The following is a 20189-nucleotide window of genomic DNA, read 5'->3' as shown; positions in this document are numbered from 1 at the left end:
AAAAAACAAAACAAAAAAAAAAAAAAATTAACACTAATAAGCAATTTAGTACAGTTTCTTACTAACCAAGACAGATTGAAAGCTTCTTATGAAAATAAAATTTATTTATATCTATGTGACCATTAGGCTATTTATTTCTTGAAAGTAGCTTTGTAATATGAAAAAATAATTACATCATAACAATGTTATTATTTTTAGTACATTACAATTTCGATTAATTTTATTCTAACAGTACCACATTTAGGTTGTTTTCAAAATAAAATACTCTCTGAGAGTAGATCCTCCTGGTGCAGCAGCTTTGCTTGTCATTATAATGCATTTAAGACCATAGCTTCTGAACAGAAACTAGGTTCTGTTAAGCAGTAGATAAGATGCTGTAAACATATTCTAATAACGGACAGTTTTAACAATAGAATTAACAATCATTTTGTCATCTGGCGTGTGCATTTAGTGTAAGCGTAATCAGGAGTGGTTAAAAAGTGTATTTTACTGCTATAAAATCAAAAAGTAAACTTAACTGACAAACTCAAATCATGTTGTCTTCAAAGCCAAAAAGCCAAAATGGAGGGATAGAAGAGCTGCATTTTATTCTGGAGCCTCAGACTGCAGAAACCTTTCGTCTCCACTAAATCTCTTACAGCTGTTAAATTAGAGATCAGTTTTAAAACACACATTTTTATTTGTATTTTGCAAGGAATATGGTTAATAAAAACATGAAAAAATAGCAAATGAGCATTACCCTTTCTTCAGTGATCGTCCTCCATTGTTCCAGATATTTTTGCATAAACCTGTGCTAAAAAAAAATAAGTAAATAATTGTAAAACAACAGAAAAAATAAAACTATGCTTTTTATAATTAATCCTTTAAAACAATTATTAAAAGTAACGCAGATAAAACCATTGTTATCGTAGATCATGATAAAGCAAATGTGAGAAGGTCTTATGGTTCTTGCAGCTGTAATTCCATTTCTGTCCACTAGATGTCAGCATTGTTTTGTTTTTTATCAACAGGCTTCAGCTGCGGTCCCGGTGAGTGTTGAGAACGTCCTGGTTCTCGAAATAAACACATTTATGTTTTAATTTGCATATTTGTATGATGATGATGAAAATGCAGAGTCCACTCCTCAAACTTGCTTTAGCGTCCACCGTGCGCGTGCGGTGCAACATCCCTCGTGCTCAGAGTCGAAAGAGGAAAGTTGGCCTTCAGTCTGAAGTGTGAGGAGTTATGGGCCCAATAAAGCTCGTCTGCCGCCGACAGGCCTTGGCTGTTGATAAATATATTAAGGATGAAGCCTCATCCCGATGATAACGCTATCCCCGTTTCATTAAGCCAAAATAAATTACGGAGCCGAGAGAAGGAGAACGGCACGGATCGATTTTTAAGCGCATTTTTAGCCAAGAGTGTTAGTCAAACCACGGCGCTTGTGTCAACGTAAAACTAAGTCTGAAACATAATGAAAAATTACCTTTCAAAATGTAGTTTTTCTAAGATTTCAGCGCTTCATCAATATTGAGATCCTGTTTGGAGAAGGCTGGCTTGGCACCGGCGCTCTGCTTTTACGCGTAAATATGGAGGACTGGAGAGCCTTTAAAGGCCTCTTGATTGGTAGTATTTTCACTCTTTCATTTTCCCTCAGATGTTTTGACGGAGGCGTGATATAAGTTGGTTATTTACAAAACAAAAACAACAACAAAAAGTCAGGGAAAACAGAATGAACGAGGGAAGAGAATGATCGAGGCGTCAGGGTTTGTGCTTCGCTCCCGCACGCACGGCCGTGCATTCAAGCATCCTTTGAACCAAGACTGCAAATCTGAGCACGCATTACACAAAACAAAATACAGCTTCCATTTTACAGGATTCATTCACTGTTAGGATTTTCCCCAGGTTTTTGGTTGCCGCAGTTCCTTTGTGCGCGTGCGCCTCATCCGTTCCTTTTGTTCTTGATGTGGAAGCTCCTTTAGAAAAAGCTTCAAGTCAAACTGATTTTTAAAATATCAATCTATCCATCTATCCATCTATCCATCCATCCATCCATCCAGCCATCCATCCATCCATCGTTCCATCCATCCATCTATCTATCTCTAAAATGAGTGAAATTACTTTTAAAAATTCGTCTTGTAAATTTTCTTTTACCTTTAAATGCTCCACATCACAATTCATTTGTCATTTTTTTTAGATAATTCCCTTGTTTTACTTTTAAAAAATAATCAATTCCGTCCCTGAAATATGGTCCAGCAACCGTCACCAAAGAAAGGGAAATAAAACCCAAAAGAAGGAAATAATTCCAGAATAAAGGAAAATAAAATAAAGGAAGTCGGAACAAAATATCTGCATCTTTCTTTTTTTCACGTTTTTTTTTTTGTCATGCCTCGCGCGCCTTAACGCAGAATCGTAGTTGTTTAATCTTCTTTTGAACGTCAGGATTACATTTGCCTGCGCGCGTTTTATGATTGGTCGCTGTTCATGTTCGTGCTGCATCAGAACAAACCGAAAAGAAGATCATTTTCTTTATTTGGACGCAGCGCGAAGTGCAGCTGCGAGCCAAACATCAGCCTGCATTACGCTGGAATGTTTTATGAAATAGATCCATTCAGTTTGTGTGCCTTACTTTATTTTTTTTAATTATCTTTTTTTAAGGAACTGTCACGTGACCATGTTCACATTAGGAAAAAAACTAGATGTAAATGTTGATCACATTTCTGTATCAATTATTATTATTATTATTATTTGCTTTTAAACAGCTAACTTCCAAATCTTTCGCTTTTTAAAATAGTATTTATTCTCATTAATTCACGGGACAGAGGCGTAGCTGCAGGGTGGAGCTGCAGGGCTTTACAATCAGACCCTTTTATTACTGTAACACCATTTTCTATCATTTTCTACTCAAATCACCAATAATACACAAGCAGAGTTTAAATTCTAATGAAGTGACCCCTGAAACACATCTTGTTTTTTACATAATATTTTATTTCATTTTTAGTCTTACTATTATAATTTCTAGATGTAATTGTGTATTTTTTTTATCTTTTTTTGAGTGAGTAAAGCTTGCATGCCAATAATGTTTAGGGGATTTTTTTTTTTTGCAGCAATACAGAAACTGGAGTTTATCACAGCCCTGAATTAATTATTTTTTACTTCAAGTACCTGGAAGTACTACAGCAAACTGTTGTAATAGTCGATTGAAGACGAGCCGCATGACACCCTGTATGGAGCGTAATTAGCTCCTGTAAGGAGTCAAAAGGTGGAAAAGGTGAATGTACCTCTTCTGATAGGAATTTTAAAAGGTCGTCTGTGATCTCCGATAGCAACCTTTCCATTAGGACGGCTTCTGCATGATGTGTGATATTGATTTTGTACATATATCTAAAGGCAATAATCTCCTCCCAGCACCAGGTCTTCCTTTTACACAGCTCTTTATGTGGGTTACGGCAGCAGTTACTGCCAAACACATTATTCAGGTGGGATCAGTAATGACCAATTACTACATTTCATAGTTATTGTTACAGTCTCGGGTCATTTGTTGGCAGAATCTAGATGAGGAAGGACAGTTTTCCACAAAAATGTATGGAAGTAAGCTGAGCTAACGTTAAAGGAAACCTAAAGTTCTCTGTTATGTTCCAGTGTTTCATTTAAGCAGCAGAAACAGATCATGTTACAAGTTGAAACACTTGATTTATTTTAAATACATTTTAACAGCTGGATTATATATAGTTGGATTCAAGCAATAAGTTATACCAGATCAACTTAACAATAAAGTGAGAAGATGTTTGATCCTTGTTCTGATCCTGTTCATTCATAAATTCCTGATACATTTATTTCATTTTTAAATTATTTGGGAAAAAAACGTTTCAGTTATGTTCTATTTTTCCTCCTGATGTTTCAGCTGCTTTCATCACATACTTGATCTTTTATTGGCCAGTTATCCTTTTGGTGTCTGTCTTGTTTTCTGGTTTTGTTCTTTCACACTTAAGTTTAATTTTTAGTGTTTAGTTTAATGTCTTTGCTCTTATTTTGTTTTTCTGATGATAGAGGACATGTATAAAGACAATTCATCCTAAAATTGCATTTCTGAGTGTTTCTTTATTTAAATTGGGGTGAATCATAAGCAGACAACAAAATGTTATTTGAAAAAAAAAAAATTATTTATAATTTAGAAAATGCACTGGGTGAGCAACAAGCTCCAAGCTCAGCAATAGTGAGAGGAAAGGGGGCGGGGTTGCTCTCTGCCAATAGTCCCACTCACAACTCAGAGGTGAATTTCACAGGAACTCCTTCATTAACTATAGGAAAAGATACCGATTTGTTGATTTTGACTAAAGTGGTCGTAATCATAATCAGGAGACGTTTTAACATCATCAAAAGACGATTGGAGAGGGTTTTAAAGTTTCATCTTCTCACCCGTCCTGGTCTCCTGGATTTTAGATCACCACCTTTTCCTGTATTTCCATCAGAATTGCTCATCCCAGTTACACGATGATGGAATTTTGTAGCAATGAAAGATTTTAGACTTTTTCTTTTCAGTTGAACCTGCCGGATCCTGCAGATGCTGACTCCACCTCCTGAGGGGAGGGGTCACACTGACTGCAGGGTTGAGGACATCCTGGTCTGCAGCTCCAGACCACGTACTGTCACGTCTCTCTGCAGGGAGATTTCTTCAAACACCGACAAGCTTCATTTAGGGTGGAGTTGTTCTTCGCATCTTCTCGATGCCAGCTCCAGATATTTAGTCTGAATCCTGTCACTCTTGAACATGTTCAGACTGTAATACACTGACGTCTCTTGAAGCTGCATCCTTCCTGATTCCCAAAGCCGACAGCTGATGATCTAAAAGCGGGGTCTGTCTAATACCTGGATCACTAACTCTGATACATTTCAGTGCAGACGGTCTAAAGTGGATTTGTAAGGTCCTACTTTGATCATGTTTTGATCTGTAGTGTTCCTCGTGTTTTTTTTTTTTTTTTAATTATGATGGTGCCGTTTTTAACCAAAATAAAAAAAAACCTGTGTTGTTTTCTAAGACATAGTTTCTGTAGAGTGGTATAGTTTATGAGAAATTCACCCCTGAGTTGTGGGCGGGACCGTTGGAGCAGAGGAGACCCCCTTTCGTTGCTGAGAGCCCTTTGTTTACATCAGGGCTCCCCAAAGAGGGCCACATAGCGGTTTTCTTATCTGGTGTGGGGTCGGTTTGTAGGCTAACAAAAGAAGTGTAAAAGTCGTAGGATGAGTCTAAACTCAAACATTTAACGTTTTCCAGAAAGTTTTCAAGAAAGAGTCGAATTAAAAGTCACACTATGTGGGTCTCGATCTCATGAACAGACTGAAAAAAAGAACATTCATCTCTGATAGTGTTCAGGGGGCCGGGCCAAATGTGGAGGTGGGCCGAATCCGGCCCACGGGCCGTAGTTTGAAAATCCCTGGTTTACACCAGGAGTCTGCAACCTTTAACACTAAAAGTATGGAGCTATTTTGGGGCCAAAATTATTTGAAAACCAAAATAAAAAGTTTGAAAAAAAATATTGGTATTTTTAATATCCAAAACTTGTTGCTATTCTGAAATAAACATAATTATTTTCAGCTTCAATTGTTCTGTATTTTAGGGTCAAAACTCAAAATTTCAATTTCAAAACTTTTTTTTCAGTTTCAAAACTTTTTTTTCACTTTTAATTCTTTTTTTTCATTTTCAAATCAGAAAATGTAAAAAGTTTTGGCCCCGTTGGGGCGGGGCTAACACGAGGACCAATCAAAATCGATGAGGGTGGTAACTTCAGTCGTGGTGCATTCACTGACTCTGAGAACTGTGATAATTACAGTCAGAAAATGTCTGTTTAGTCTGTACTATTATAGCCTAAAGTTGCCCCAAGACGGGTGTAAAAATCAGAGTTTATCGCATATAAACCGTGCGTCCAAAACTCTGTTCTAACCAGTTCAAAGAGCCATCTTATTGTGGTAAATACAGGAGTATTTAACAAGATACACCACGTGCAAAAAAAGAATCTTTTTATTGGATTTACTTGAATCAAAAATGCTGAAGTCAAACACGACATTTTATAATATTATGACTCCGATACGTCATTAGTGCTGCCACAAACAATTATTTTAATAGTCGACTAATCACCAATTATTTATTCTGATTATTCGAATAATCAGGTCATGCATGTAAACCATGTAAACCATGTAAACTATGTAAACTAATCATCTTAACCATGATTAGCTTTAAACTAACTAAAAACTAGATGTATAGCATTACCTGTGATAGTGTGAATGCTGTAAGCTGAATTTGGTCGCTGAAGATGCTGAAATTGATAGCCGCTTTCTCTTTCAAAATCTACTGGAATGACATTGATCGTGTTGAAAAGTCATAATAAGTTAAAGATTTTGTGTTTAAGCGATGACGCCTCGGGTGTTAAAAGGTTAAACCTTAGAACTAAGAGTTTAATTAGTTAAAATGTATTTAATTTGAGTTAAAACATCCAGAAAATTTCACATTTTTTACTGTAAACACACTTTAATAATGTTTCTATTTAAAACTCTGAGAGGATTACTCTTGAAACGGTTACATGGACAATTTACATGTGAGATTGAGTATCAGAGGAGAGTTGATGTCATGCAAAGTTACTCTTGCAGAAAACTGAGTGCACCCAGAGGCAGCGTTAAAGAGGCTGTAAAGTAAAAAGCATGTTATCCAGCAGCTCTTTATGACCTCAGAGTCAACATTCCAAAGCAGAGAGCAGAGCTGTCACGCCGCTGTATAACACGGAAGGTGAAAAGCCGCCGAGGAACATCTCAGGTCCGGATTGTCTTCCCTTTTTTTTTCTTGCTTTTTGGCGTCCTGACTTTGAACAACAGGGGTCCAGACAGCAGAAACACACAATGAGTCCAAGGCTGCTAATAAACCTTGAACCGCAAACAAATCACAACACACCCCGCAGTCACCACCACCATTTCCTCCACTTGATGACTTTTATTGGGGCAATCCTGAGAGTCTGCTGTCTCTGTCTTTGTCTCGCACATTTAGCCGGCCGGCGTTAAAGAGAGAATCTGTGTGCACGCTTGAGTGCATGTGTCTGTACATTTGTTTGTGTTGTGGTGTGTAGGTGTGTGTGCAATGTTAAGGAGATGAAAGGAAAGATTGTGTGTCTGTATGAGTGTGTGTGCTGGGGATGAAAGGAAAGATTGTGTGTGTCTGAATGTGAAGGAATTCAACCTCATGACCAACAACAACCAAACAACTCTCTAAAAATCAGATTTCTTGATATTTTTATCAAGAAACTTTGAAAACATGAAAGTTTGCTCTTTGTTTTTGGTGAAAAAGTAACGTGTGGTGAATTTTAGACTGCAATATTTCATCAAAACAGCTGAAAAAATCTGAAAAAAATAAAGAACGATTAATAAATTCTGAAGAAAATGTGAATTCTAACACAAAAACGTACTTTATGCATGATAGACTGTGCAAGTCCTGCATGCAAAAGGAGCTAAATGAGTTGATGAATACAGAAAAGTGTTAGATGAGTTTGAAAAGCATTTAAAAGTGACTCAACTCTATTGAATAATAAAAAAGTAGATTTTTCTCAAACAAAAAAAGTTAAACCTCAAACAAAAGCCAATAAGAAGAAATATAAATGAAATATATATGAATATTTATTTTTCGAAACATTAACTTTTTACATTTTAAAAGGTATTTTTTTCTTATGTTGATTTCTTATGTTGATATTTATTAATTTTAAAAAGTCAATAAAATGAGAAAGTTTTAAAGATTCCTCTATTTAATCTTTATTTAGTAAAAAAAACATAGATTTTGCTATTATTATTGACACATTTCTAAAGTTTATTTTGATAGCTTACAGCCTTGCGGTTTATGTAGAGAAATAAATAAAGAAACGTGCGCACGCGCGCTCCGTGTGTTACCTGCGGATCATCCTTGACATTTTTGCTTCTCCTCCCAAATCTCGTTGCTGCTCTGTGGGTTCTGTGGAAAATTTCCCGCTCCAAGAGTGTCAAATAAATCCACACCGTCGACCCGATAACTTTTCCTCAGGAAAGCTCCACACACGGTTTTTCCACAGCGTCACCCGCGTCTCCGCCACAGAGGACACTTTTTTGTGCTGCCACCTACAGGCGGTTAGGCAAATTGCAGCCCATCACCGGTCTCCGGTCGGAGCCAGAGGAGGACTGCAGGCTGCAGCTAAATTAAATAGTAAACACCGATTCGTGGGTTGGTTCTAGTTATTACTAAAAGCTGCAGTCAGCCGCAGCACTTATGGGCCAAATAAAAAGCCTATAAAGATCATTGAATGCTGATATAGAACAGAAGCTTTCAGAGTTGACAGCTCAGTATGAATTTATTCATGCGGAAGCTGCAACAAACTGGTGGGGAATAACAAACAGATAAAAATACATATACTTAAACATTTCTCTTTAACACTGGTTTTTGGAATAATTAATCACATTTTCTTGAACTGTATTTCTGATGCCGCTTGAAACTTAAGCATCCCAGCAGCCCGCTCTGGTGCAGTACCTCACACCGCCAGCAGGTGGCGAAACTGGAACACTATAGTTGAGGTTGGCGGCACGAGGCCTGAAACCAAGCAGGAATTTGAATTTGATACACAAACATGACCATTTTAAAAAAGAATTAGCCCCATTTGTTTACTTTAGTAATGTTTCAAAATAAAAAAATAAAGAATTGTGTTATTTAATACCAAATAAATGCAGAAGAGAACCCAAACAAGATTGTTAATGAAGGATTTACATGACAATTCCTTATAAACATGTTTCAAAATGCTCATTTCAGTGTTGTATTTCATTTAAAGGTGTTTAATTATTAACGAATAAAATAAGATGATGGCCTTTTTTGTTAAAATAATTAAAAATAGTAGGAAAAAGTATTATTTTTGTAATAGTTAAAAGGTAAAGTTAAATTTCGGCATTTAATTCTGTAAATTTGGCCCTTTGTTTTCAGTCAAGTTTTCCTGGAAAAGATACAATCTGATCAAAAAATATTTTTTCAAAACCAAAGCAAAAACAATCAAAATAGTAAAATACAGGTAAAAGAGATGGATAAAATAAAGTTAAAAGTAGCTAAATTTACAAGTATTTGAGTCTGGATTTACAAGGAAATGCTGCCGTGGTCGTTTTTTCCTTCTTTATTCGCGCTTGTAAAATGACTCCAGAGTTATACTTGTGTGCATTCAGGTCCATCTGCAGCATTTTTCCACACAAAAGAAAGATGTGATTTATTCCCTGAACGGCCTGAATACAGTCTAATCATGTGATCCGGAGTGTAACCAATTGGCAGCCGAGAAGGAGGTGAAGGCAGGAAAAAAATTACTACCATTTTAGGGGAGGATGAAGCCACTATACCAGCCCATCTAACGTTTTACAGTCCTACCTAACTTTCTTTTTATTGAAATAATAAAATAAGCATGTCGCTAACGAATTATTATTCCATGATGGGTCTCGGGGCCGAGGAGCCGTACGGCGCGCACTTCATCCCGGGAGGCTTGCAGAGTTCGACGGGCGCTTGTTCCAAGCCAGCCCGGGGAGCGGAGGAGGACGAGGAGGGGAGCGCCGGCTCCCACATCCCGGATTTTTCCCATTTTTCCAACAAAGTCAGCCTGAACGGCTTCTCCCCGTGGACGGGCACCTCCACGTCCTCCTCGTCGTCCTCCCCGCAGCTGCAGTCCGTCCACGGGGGCTCCATCCCGGGCCTCTTCCACCCACATCACCTCCTCGGCCATCACCACGCCTACTACGGTCCGCAGGCTCCGAGCCACGCCGAGCATCACCTCTCCCCGTCCGCCGCCGAGGCCCGGTTCGTCCGCGGCTGGGAGGGGGTGACGGCCCCCGCCTCGGAGACGGCACTGCCGCCGGTCCCAGCCTCCTTCCCCGCGTGCGTCCGCGAGCCAAGCCCGACGTACGAGACGATAAAACCGGAGAGTTCGCCGCCGCCGCTCGGCGGGACCGACGGGCCGAGCTTCACCAGCCCCACCGAGGTGGTCCTGGAGCGCCTGGGCACCGCGGAGGAGCTGGGGAGGACGGCCGAGCCCAAGAAGGAGGACGAGGACCGGAAGAGCCAGCAGGCGCCGCCGCTAGACCCGGGTAAAGACTGTTCACCCGCCTACGGAGGCCGGGCGGTGCTGTGCGACTTTTATTGCCCTATAAATGTCTTGTAAACGGTCAAATATAAAACTTTATTGTCCATTAAAATAATTAAGGCGCTATTGTTATTTAGCAATTTGTCAGTAAAGAGGAGAAGCAGACGGAGGCTTTTTTCTCATTTCAGTTAAAACACAGAGACGGAACTCCTTTTGCAAAAGATTTTTTAAATAAAATTACATTTTTTTGCAAATTAGACCTTTAAATGTAAGTCTCTGTACCACGCAAATAAATATTAGTACTTACTCAAATTACCTCAATAGCTAATGAAAGAAAAAGAAAGTAGAATAAAGAATGAAACAAGTATTTGAACCATCAAACTAATAAATATTTTCGTCTTTTTTCATGTTTCTCTTTTTTATTTTTATTAACAAAGTTAGTATCTAAACAAGATCTGTTTTCATGCAAAAACGGGACTAAAATGCTGCTTTTCACTTATGAGATGTTTTTTAATTACTTGGTCGACTAAATTAATAAAAAAGGAATAATAGCTTTAGGCGATGAATGGATTTCATGTTATTTTTAAAGGCAAAATAAAATACTTAATGATAAACAGAAAGTGATCAAATGGTTAAAAAAGGAGGAAGGAGAAGAAAAATAATATGTCCACCATCAATTTTACTATTCATGTGCTTTTACATATTAAACATATAATTATTATTCAAAAGAATTAAAGGTAAAAAAAGCATGAGGGTAGTACCAGAACAACGTCATAAAGTCATTTGTCGGTTTCTAATTATATGTGTCCAAAATGCTCAATTTGCAGTTTTTTTTTTATGTCTAACATTTTTGCTAATTTTAAAACTTTCTAATTCACAATCTCACCTATGAACAGACATGCACAGACTTATAGGTTGTTTGATGATGGTATTCAGTAAATGCAGATGCTGTTAACTTTGTGCATCAAATGGTTTGTGATCGTTTGGATTCAGACGGGTTAGTTTCTGGTTCTCAGACACTTTTGTTGGTTTGAAGTTCATTCCATCGGCTAAAGACGTCTAGCTCGAGGCATCCAGTCTCTTTTGAACGTTGTTGGAGGTAGCAGCAGGTCAGCATGTTATACTTTTATTTATGAAAAAGAGACTGGCTTCTTGCATGTTCAGTTTATTCTAATTGTATGCTTTTATTTTGAAAACTAATTAGTGCTAATTTTATTTTTAACTATCAAGGAATTGACAATAGGAAATAAAAAAAACGCAGTTGACGAATGAGACATCCTTTCTTAAAGTCTCATTCTGCTGCTCTCAAAGAACAAATGAGAAACAAATTCACTCACATGTTCCTGTCTGGACCTACTAAGACTTTTCTGCAGCTTTGGGTCTCCAGAACCGCAGTGAGAACCATCACCCACAAATGTGGAGGACTTCTAACCAAGTGACCAACCAACCAACAGGACTCTACGAACACAACGAGGACTCATGCAGGAGGTCATAAAAGAAGCACAACAACATGTGAAGAACTGCAGGCCCCTTTTGACTCAGTTCAGGTCAGAGTTCATGTTTCAACAAGAAGAAGGAGACAAAATGGATCCATGGGAGAGTTCAAGGAGAAAGACACCGCTGAGCAACAAGAACGTGAAGAATCATCTGAAACTTTTGGACAAATGTGTCGTGGACTAATGACACAAAATGAGGAACTTTCTGGAGGATTTGTGTTAAATTATGTCTAGAGTCAAATAAATACTCTAGAAAAGTAACTTCAGAGAAATTAACCAGAAAACGCCCCACTCCGATCCTCTCTCCATCAATTTTTAAAGCGCTCCCAGTGGTCTTTTAGCAAAAATTAAGTAAAAAAACGGTTGTTTTCTAGAACATATGTTTCTACGGAGGGCTGCACGGTGGCGCAGTGGTTAGCACTCTCGCCTCACAGCGAGAAGGCCCCGGTTCGACTCCCGGCTGGGACCTTTCTGTGTGGAGTTTGCATGTTCTCCCTGTGCATGCGTGGGTTTTCACCGGGGACTCCGGCTTCCTCCCACCGTCCAAAAACATGCTTCATAGGTTAATTGGTGACTCTAAATTGCCCCTAGGTGTGAATGTGTGAGTGAATGTGTGTGTGACTGAGGCCCTGCGACGGACTGGCGACCTGTCCAGGGTGTACCCCGCCTTCGCCCTTCAGTAGCCGGGATAGGCTCCAGCACCCCGCGACCCCGAAAGGGAAAAGGCGGACAAGAAGATGAATGAATGAATGAATGTTTCTACAGAGCAACAGAGTTGTGGGAGGGACTGTTGGCACAAAGTAAGTCTGACCCCACTTCCCATCATCCAGCTGTTTGCACTCTCTCCCACTAGCTTACAGCCCCTCACAACCCTTACCTGTAACAAAAATAATTTCAGAATTATCCAGTCATACAGTTTTGATCCAGATCCCAGCTCAGGCAAACAAAGACGTTCATGGATCTATTTGTCTGCAAATGGATGCATCAGAATGGAGCAGAGCAAGGAGCTTGTAGCTTACTGCAGTAACTTTTACTTCACTGCTGCTAATTTAGGATTTGAAAAAATAAATACTCAAAAATACAACTTTTAGATAATTTTCTGTATATATGTTTTCCATTATCAAGAAGATGTTAAAAACTCCGAAAACATAATTTTGATGTTTTTCAGGTTGGGTCAAACAAGCTAAATGAAGGTTCTGTTGATTCAGAGGTTGTTTCATGACATTAAACTGGCCTTGAACAGCTTTTTACCTTAATATTAATTGAGATAAAAATCTAAAATGTCTCTACTCAGGTCATCTTCTTGTTGTATTGCCTTTTTTATGAACTAAAAAATAAAAAATTTGGCTAAATAGTTTTTTACAGCACAGCAGTAATAAACCCAATAAATCGAAGTAAATAAAAGCTTCAAAGGGAAACTTTGTAACCCCTGAATTTATGAAGAGTTCTGTTGTGCTGCCGGAGCCGGAAGCTCCAGGCTCATAAAGTTTTTACAGCACAGACTCTTGCAGCAGCTTCAGCAAACTGTGAACAGTACGAATCTCTTCTTTTACAGAAAATCCATCCGCCAGCTGGATCCACGCCAAGTCCACGCGGAAAAAGAGATGTCCGTACACCAAACACCAGACCCTGGAGCTGGAGAAGGAGTTCCTCTACAACATGTACTTGACCAGGGACCGGCGCCTGGAGGTGGCAGGACTTCTGAACCTGACAGAGCGACAGGTGAAGATCTGGTTCCAGAACCGGAGGATGAAGATGAAGAAGCTGATGATCCGAGAAAGGAGGAGTATGAACGAATGAGCCGCGCTGCTCCATGATTTGTAGGGGAGGTGATGAGTCCAAAACCAACTGCCATGATCGGCCGAGCGACGGAGGTGGAGCTGGACCACTCCTCCACCGGCAGGTTTTAAAGCAGAAAGGGTCTGGAGGGTTTTTTGTAAATAGTAAGTTTGGCGTCACAGACGTGCTCATCTGTTTTCCATGTGGTTTCGTAACGTTCACATCTGAAGCTGGAAACGCTCCATGCATTCTAAATGTCAGATGAAATTTAGAATTTTAGAAATTGTGAAGGTGCAGCTGCTCACTCGGACTTTACGACTTATTTTGAAATGTTTCTGGGAGCTTTTTCAAGGATGTTTTTATTTGTTTTGCATCAAACCCCCATTCCTCCCATTCAGCAGACGGTGTCCAAATCCCCTCACTACTCAGAGCACCTTCTAGTGCGTTTACCATTTTCTCAAAGTGTCTGAATCTACAATGACAAAACCCAGAATACAGAAACAGTGTGCATCCATGCTCACTTGAATGGTGATATGGACCACAATGCATTGCTTTTAAACAATTTTTATTTGAAAAACAAGTGAACTTTAAAGTTATTTTTAACTAGAGTGGAAGCAACTTTAGTTAATAGTCTTTGTAAATTGTTCATTTTTTACTGCAGCAAATGATTGACATCACACTTTTTAAAAGTAGTATATGTTTGAATTGCATAACAGTCCTCCACAATGGATAGTCCTGCACTATATGATCAGGGAGTAGTGATGGAAATCAGACACAGCCTCATGCTGCGTTCACACCAGACATGTCGCCTGTTCAACGCAGGTTCTTGAACGCACCTTTAGCGTGCTGCGTTCACACCGGACCAGGGGTCTGCAACCTGCAACACTTGAGGAGCCTTTTGGGACGAGCTCTTACTGAGCACAACCCAGCAAGAAGCCACAAAGTCTTACGTCACCCTTTAGAAAACTAGAGCACTGATATTTCAATGTCACTATTAGGTTAAATATAAATTATGCATTGTTTTTCTTTCCAAAAAAAACACAAACATGCAGAGAAAAAAAACAATTGAAAAAGTTTTTAGCAGAGGTTCACATGATTTCCTTTCAAAATAAAATACACCCGGGTCACATTGGACCCCCTCATAGCAAATGTTGTATAATTTCCAAAACGATTAAAAAGTTTATTTTACTATTTGTGGTGCACCTTAGCCAGCAATTTAAAAATCTAACTAAAATTAAATCAGAAATAAAAAAGTGAACACACTGTATTTCACCTAAAAATCGTAAATTTGTTCAAAGATAAAAAATCTAAATTATCTGTTGTGTTTTAAGCATGAATTCTGGCTTTGCTTCCTCAAGTTCAATTATTTTCGTTGTGTAACTTTATATGCAAAAATTCGTCAAAATATTTTATTGCAGCTTAAACTGCAAAGTAGCTGCTCAATGGATTGTTGGAGCATTATGGGTAGTGTAGTCAGATGCCTCTCAGAGTAACATCTTAATTTCCTTTAATTTTGGGTTACTAATAAAATATTTTATGCTTTAAAACTACTTTTTAAAATGAAAGTTTTAATTTTTCTTTAACCAGAAAGCAACAATGAAGAGGCAAAAGAACCACATGTGGCTCCGGAGCCGCAGGTTGCAGACCTACCGGTACCCGATACGAGCGCATGCACTCACAGTTGGAAGTGATCCGGTGAAAAATGTCAAAGTGGTGTAAATCTGGGGAATCTTGCTCCAGACTTTTTCTTTCACATATCTATTCCGATCGATGAAAGACTTGGTGTCATTGAATTCCAGCCGGACACAAACCACAACTATTAAGTTCTCCTTCATGATCGGTTTTCAAACGGTTCCATGAATTTAAAGAACACCATCCATACGTCAAAATCCGAGATCCTGATTGGTCAAAGTTAAACTGGTTTAGCTTTCAACATGAGGTTGAGCCAAAAAGCAGACTATAAAAACTATTTTTTTTTATTTTGGCTTATGAGTAACTTCACACTTAAGACACTTTTAAGGGATTGCTAGATATCACAAAAAAGTGTCTCAATGACGTGATTTCAGCAAAAGGAGCAAAAATAGCTGATCGAAGGGAAGAGGTCCAAACTTTGACCTCCATTAAAATGTGAGTTTTTGTTCAGATCTTTTTTTTTTTCTATAAGTAGAATAACAATAAGGTTTTTGTTTGATTTTTATTAAATCCCTTTCTTTTTTTGAAATTTTTCAAAATAAGATTGAACATTGATATACGAACATTTCTTAAGACAGAGCAGATTCTTTAATGAGGGTTTCCTAGTTTCTCCTCATGACTGTATGGTCGTTTGAATGCGTGCTGCAGACACCGGTGTGAGCGTAGATGGAAAAGTAAATACATGCACAAACAATCAAAGATTTGACTCCTGAAAATGTGTAAAACTTGCAGGTGGAGAATTTGTAAAAAAAAAAAAAAAAAAAAAAAAAAAAAAAACAGGAAGACATAATGTTGGTTAGGAGGACGCCACAACAGCAATGATGCATTTTTACTGTAAGCAAACTTTTTCTACCTCCATATGAACCACATAGAAGGCTGGGAAGTCCCAAAAATCCGACTTAAAGCTTCATGTTCTGATTTTAAACTTAAAGACCCATTCCAAACATCATTCTGATCTGTTTTATAAGTTCTGTCGCCTCTGATTTGTGGGCGGGACAATTAGTACAAAGCAACATTACCCCACCACCACTTCCCATCACCCATAACTGAGAGTTCTCTGTTTACACGCTCCCCTGAACTTAACATTAATGGTGCACCAAAATGGTTAAAAATATTTGAGCTATCCACTCGTACAGTTTTGATCCAGATTTCAGCACAGACGAGGAAAACAAAGACGTTCATGGATCTGTCTGTCAACAAGTGGATGCATCAGAATGGGGCGGAGCCCAGCGTATTTTCTGTCACAAACGCGAGCATTTAAGCAAAAATTTGAATAACCTGTCAGAAATGCAATTCTAAGCTTAATTTCCCTCATAAATGCCATGAGAACATGTTAAAAACAACAAAAACTGTTTTTTTGGAGTGGGTCTTTAAGTGAAACATAACAATTGTCTTCTATAATTTCATGGTAAAAAAAAGTACAGTGATGGAAATAACCATAGTTACACTGCTGGATCCTTCTTCTTTCTGAATGAACTGAAAAACTAATTTAAAAATCTTCTAAAAAAATGTTCTCTAGATTGTTCATCTTGAAATCTGACATTTTCTTTGATTTGAATCAACTAAAGATGATGGTGGAAATTCTCATGGAACATCTGAAGGAAAAACATGAGGACAAAGAGGAAACATTTGCACAAACATGGGAAGAGAGTTTTTTTTAATGAAAACTTCCAACTCCTTTAAGAGCAGGGGTCCCCAAACCATGGCCCATGGGCCGAATCCGGCCCACATCCATATTTAGCCTGGCCCTTGAACAATATCAGAGACAAATGATTAATTCTTTTTTGAGAATGTTTGCTAACACTTCTAGCAAAATAGTGTTTTGCAAACAGAAAACACTGTTAGCATCAATCGCAGACGAAACTGCTAACAGAAAACACTTTTTCTGTTAGCCTAAAAAGTCTGGGGACCCCTGCTTTGGAGCTTCATGTGAGAGTAGAGGCAACAGGAAGTTACATCTATGTGTTACCAGCTTTTAAAAGAGGCCGTTAAAGAAGGAAAATTCAACAAACTGTGTAAGGAGTTCTTTATTTGGTGGTTTTTGTCTCATGTTCATATAAATCCTCTTTATGGGAGAAGACAACCATCATTTACTTCTATTTCACTGATGTCAATCATCACAGCTTCTCAAAGCAGCTGATTGAACGCAGAGGAAGCTCCACAGTCAGAGTGTTTTGGGGTTTTTCCGTGCTCTCATCAGCAGGACACTTTGATCCTGCAGGGATCTGGACTAAAACCCATTCCTGAAAACATACCCCAACGTCTCCAGCGTTGAGACGACGACTTCTGCCAAACTGTTTTAGAGTCTGCTGCCACGGAGCTTCATCCTGACAGCTGATGCACAACCTCAAAGAGCAGAACAACTCAACGAGACGACCCAACACGGTTCTGGACTTTAGTGTACAAACGTGTACAGTGGATGTCAGGTGTCTCAAAGACGACTCCGGCTTCTGTTCCTGTAGCTGCAGAGACAAGAACCTCCTGTTTTTGTAAAGACGGTTTGCATGTTCTCCTAATATTTGCTGTTGTGCTCGTTGTTACACTGTATATATGGTATATAAGCATATATATTTGTTGTGTTCATGCAGATCCTTCATCACACACACCAGTCATGTCTAAGCTGCAGTGGCATCACTCTGCTGCTCGTTCTTCTCTTTATACCTCATGTTCAGATTTCACCAAACGACGCACAAAGCTGCTCTCATTGTACAAGTACAGCTCATCACAAACATGAAACTGTTGTACGCTTATGTGGTTTTTAATCAGGATTGGATGGATCCAGCTGAAATCCGGAGATTTCATTCCAGATCCGTTCCAGATAAAATGCTGCTCATGGTGCCTCATTATGAATAAAATAAAATGAGAACCACAACATTGCTCATCATGAACCACCTGTGCTGTTCTTTTTTCTTTTGCTTTTATATTTGTCCATCTTTGACATTTTAAGTCATCTTTTAATCTCTTAATTGGAGTTGAGAAAAAAAAATATTTTCTTTGCATCAATAAATCACGGGCGTGAGTAAAATTGTTGAAAAGATTATTTCTTGTACAAACAGTCTATTTTCTTTTTGACATGTAACAAACTTACCATTTTTCTTCAGAACAAATTTGTTTTTATGTTTAATTTTGCATTTAAACGCTGCAGAATTTTCTCCTACCAATTTCAATATATATTATTATATGTTACAATTCATTATAAACTGTTTATGCCTCATTAAAGCATAAATTACACGTGAGTACTGTTTACACATAATAAAGCCAAATTTGATTTTCCTGCCAGTAAAATGACTTCTAACCCCCCAAAACTTGAGAAATGGTTCATTCCAGAATTTGAGGACATCTTGGCTTCCAAATTCATGAGAAGTAATCGTTCACTTTTTGATTTTCTGCTACATATTCATCAGTAATAGTTAACTAACAGTCAAAGGTTTGATTATCTCAACTTACAGATTAATTGTGCTCTTTTTATTACAATATTTTTGTTTGCAAAACTTGGTGCAACCCTGTTAACATTGATTAGAGGTAAATAGGCTGAATATCTGTTTTTAAATTAGCTTTTAATCACGAGTAGAAACTTGTTGTTTAGCTGTTGATACCCAAGAGGACAAACTTATTTATTTGAATAAGCAAAAAATAAATAAGAGCAATTTTGTCTGTTGCATGGGATACAATGAGGAATTTTGCTCTACTCATTCTTTTGGAAAACTCTTTGATGATGTCAAGTCCAGAAAATCATGTGGTTATCTTCTAGATCTTCAATTAAAAAAATGTCTCAGTGGGGTTGTGTGCATCAATGTTTTAGCATAACAAAAAATAAGCAAGAATGTTTAATAGTAGACCTTAAGCCAAAATATTATATGCATTCTTGGGAATATATATATATATTTATATATTAGCATAACAAAAACATAAGTATGCCAGAATTAGTACAAGTCCTAAATGACATCTGTTGTCCTAAGGCAGCCAAAAGAGAAACTATCTAAGCATTGAACAAGTGGAGCAATTCTGACAACAGACAAAAGAGAAAAAATATAGTTTATACAACGACAGCACAAAAAAGTAGACGTAAACAGAGAAACAGAAACATATAAATAATCTTGTGACACACCCCATTGATAATTACTATATTTTGTTAATTAAACCAAATGTTCTTATAGAAATACTAATGAAACAATTAATACCAAGCAAAATAAATGTGAATGTAATTTTAACTGTTTTGTTTTGTATATTTTTAGCATTATGCACTAGGACAAGGGTAAAATGCATTTTAGGGGGTAAGGCAGACTTATTTTGTATTTTTAAAATTATTTTCAAGCATTTTTATTTAGTTTCTGTAGATTTAGCCTCAAAACAATTTAATGTAGTCATAAACTGCATGTTTTAAGCATTTTATATATTTTTAGATTATTTTAAAAAACGATGACGGTGACATAAAATGTTCTCCAACTCTGGAATGACCCAAATAACTAACATGTTACTATCATAAATAAATACTTTATGTATTATTTACACAAAACGAAAAATATGTGTGTGTAGGCCAATATTTCCATGAAGTCAATTTTTTAACCGCCCAACCAAAAAAATATTTGACCCTTGAACCCCTCAAAAAAATAAATAGTAATTATGTGCATTGAACAAAATAATGCAGAGCCTCCTGAGATTTATTTGTGTGTTTTGTTCTTGTTTCTTCGTGGATATTCAGGTCTGCGCGCGCGGCTTGCACATGCGCTGTCCTCAAAGTTAGTCGGTGAAGCCCGCGCGCGCATCCTCCTGCAGGGTCATTAAGCAACAGCATGCAGTTGAAGAATAACCCTGACTTTCCTCCCTATACTCTAAAGGCGCGCGCGCGCAAACACGTGAGGTCTGTAAAGTCATTTAACGCAGACAGTCCTCGCGGCTGAATGACTTTATTGGAGCCTAAACTCCTCTGAATGTTCACGAGACTGAACACAAAACGCAGGAAATCCAGCAGAGCCGCTTTGTCTCTGCAGCTTCAGGTTCTCAGCAAACAGGTGATCGAGTCCCCAGTCACAGTAAGTCTGCAGCTTTTTTATTTTATTTTTTTATGATAAATCATTTCCATGTATACCCCAAAAGAAAAAAAAATGACTGAAATCAGATTTAAATA

The 20189-nt window shown here is 38.0% G+C and overlaps 1 protein-coding gene across 1 annotated transcript; it reads left to right on the top strand.

Moving 5' to 3' along the window:
- The first annotated feature begins 9346 nt into the window (after window positions 1-9346).
- On the top strand, window positions 9347-15838 carry LOC112161455 (homeobox protein Hox-D9b). Its single transcript, XM_024296553.2, has 2 exons — window positions 9347-10098; window positions 13146-15838. The coding sequence occupies exons 1-2, from the start codon at window positions 9423-9425 to the stop codon at window positions 13388-13390; spliced, it is 921 nt and encodes a 306-aa protein (XP_024152321.1). The 5' UTR covers window positions 9347-9422; the 3' UTR covers window positions 13391-15838.
- Window positions 15839-20189: the final 4351 nt, after the last annotated feature.

Source organism: Oryzias melastigma, linkage group LG15 (genome assembly GCF_002922805.2).
Source record: "Oryzias melastigma strain HK-1 linkage group LG15, ASM292280v2, whole genome shotgun sequence".
Classification (NCBI taxonomy): domain Eukaryota; kingdom Metazoa; phylum Chordata; class Actinopteri; order Beloniformes; family Adrianichthyidae; genus Oryzias; species Oryzias melastigma.
This window is presented reverse-complemented; position numbering and strand designations above follow the sequence as displayed.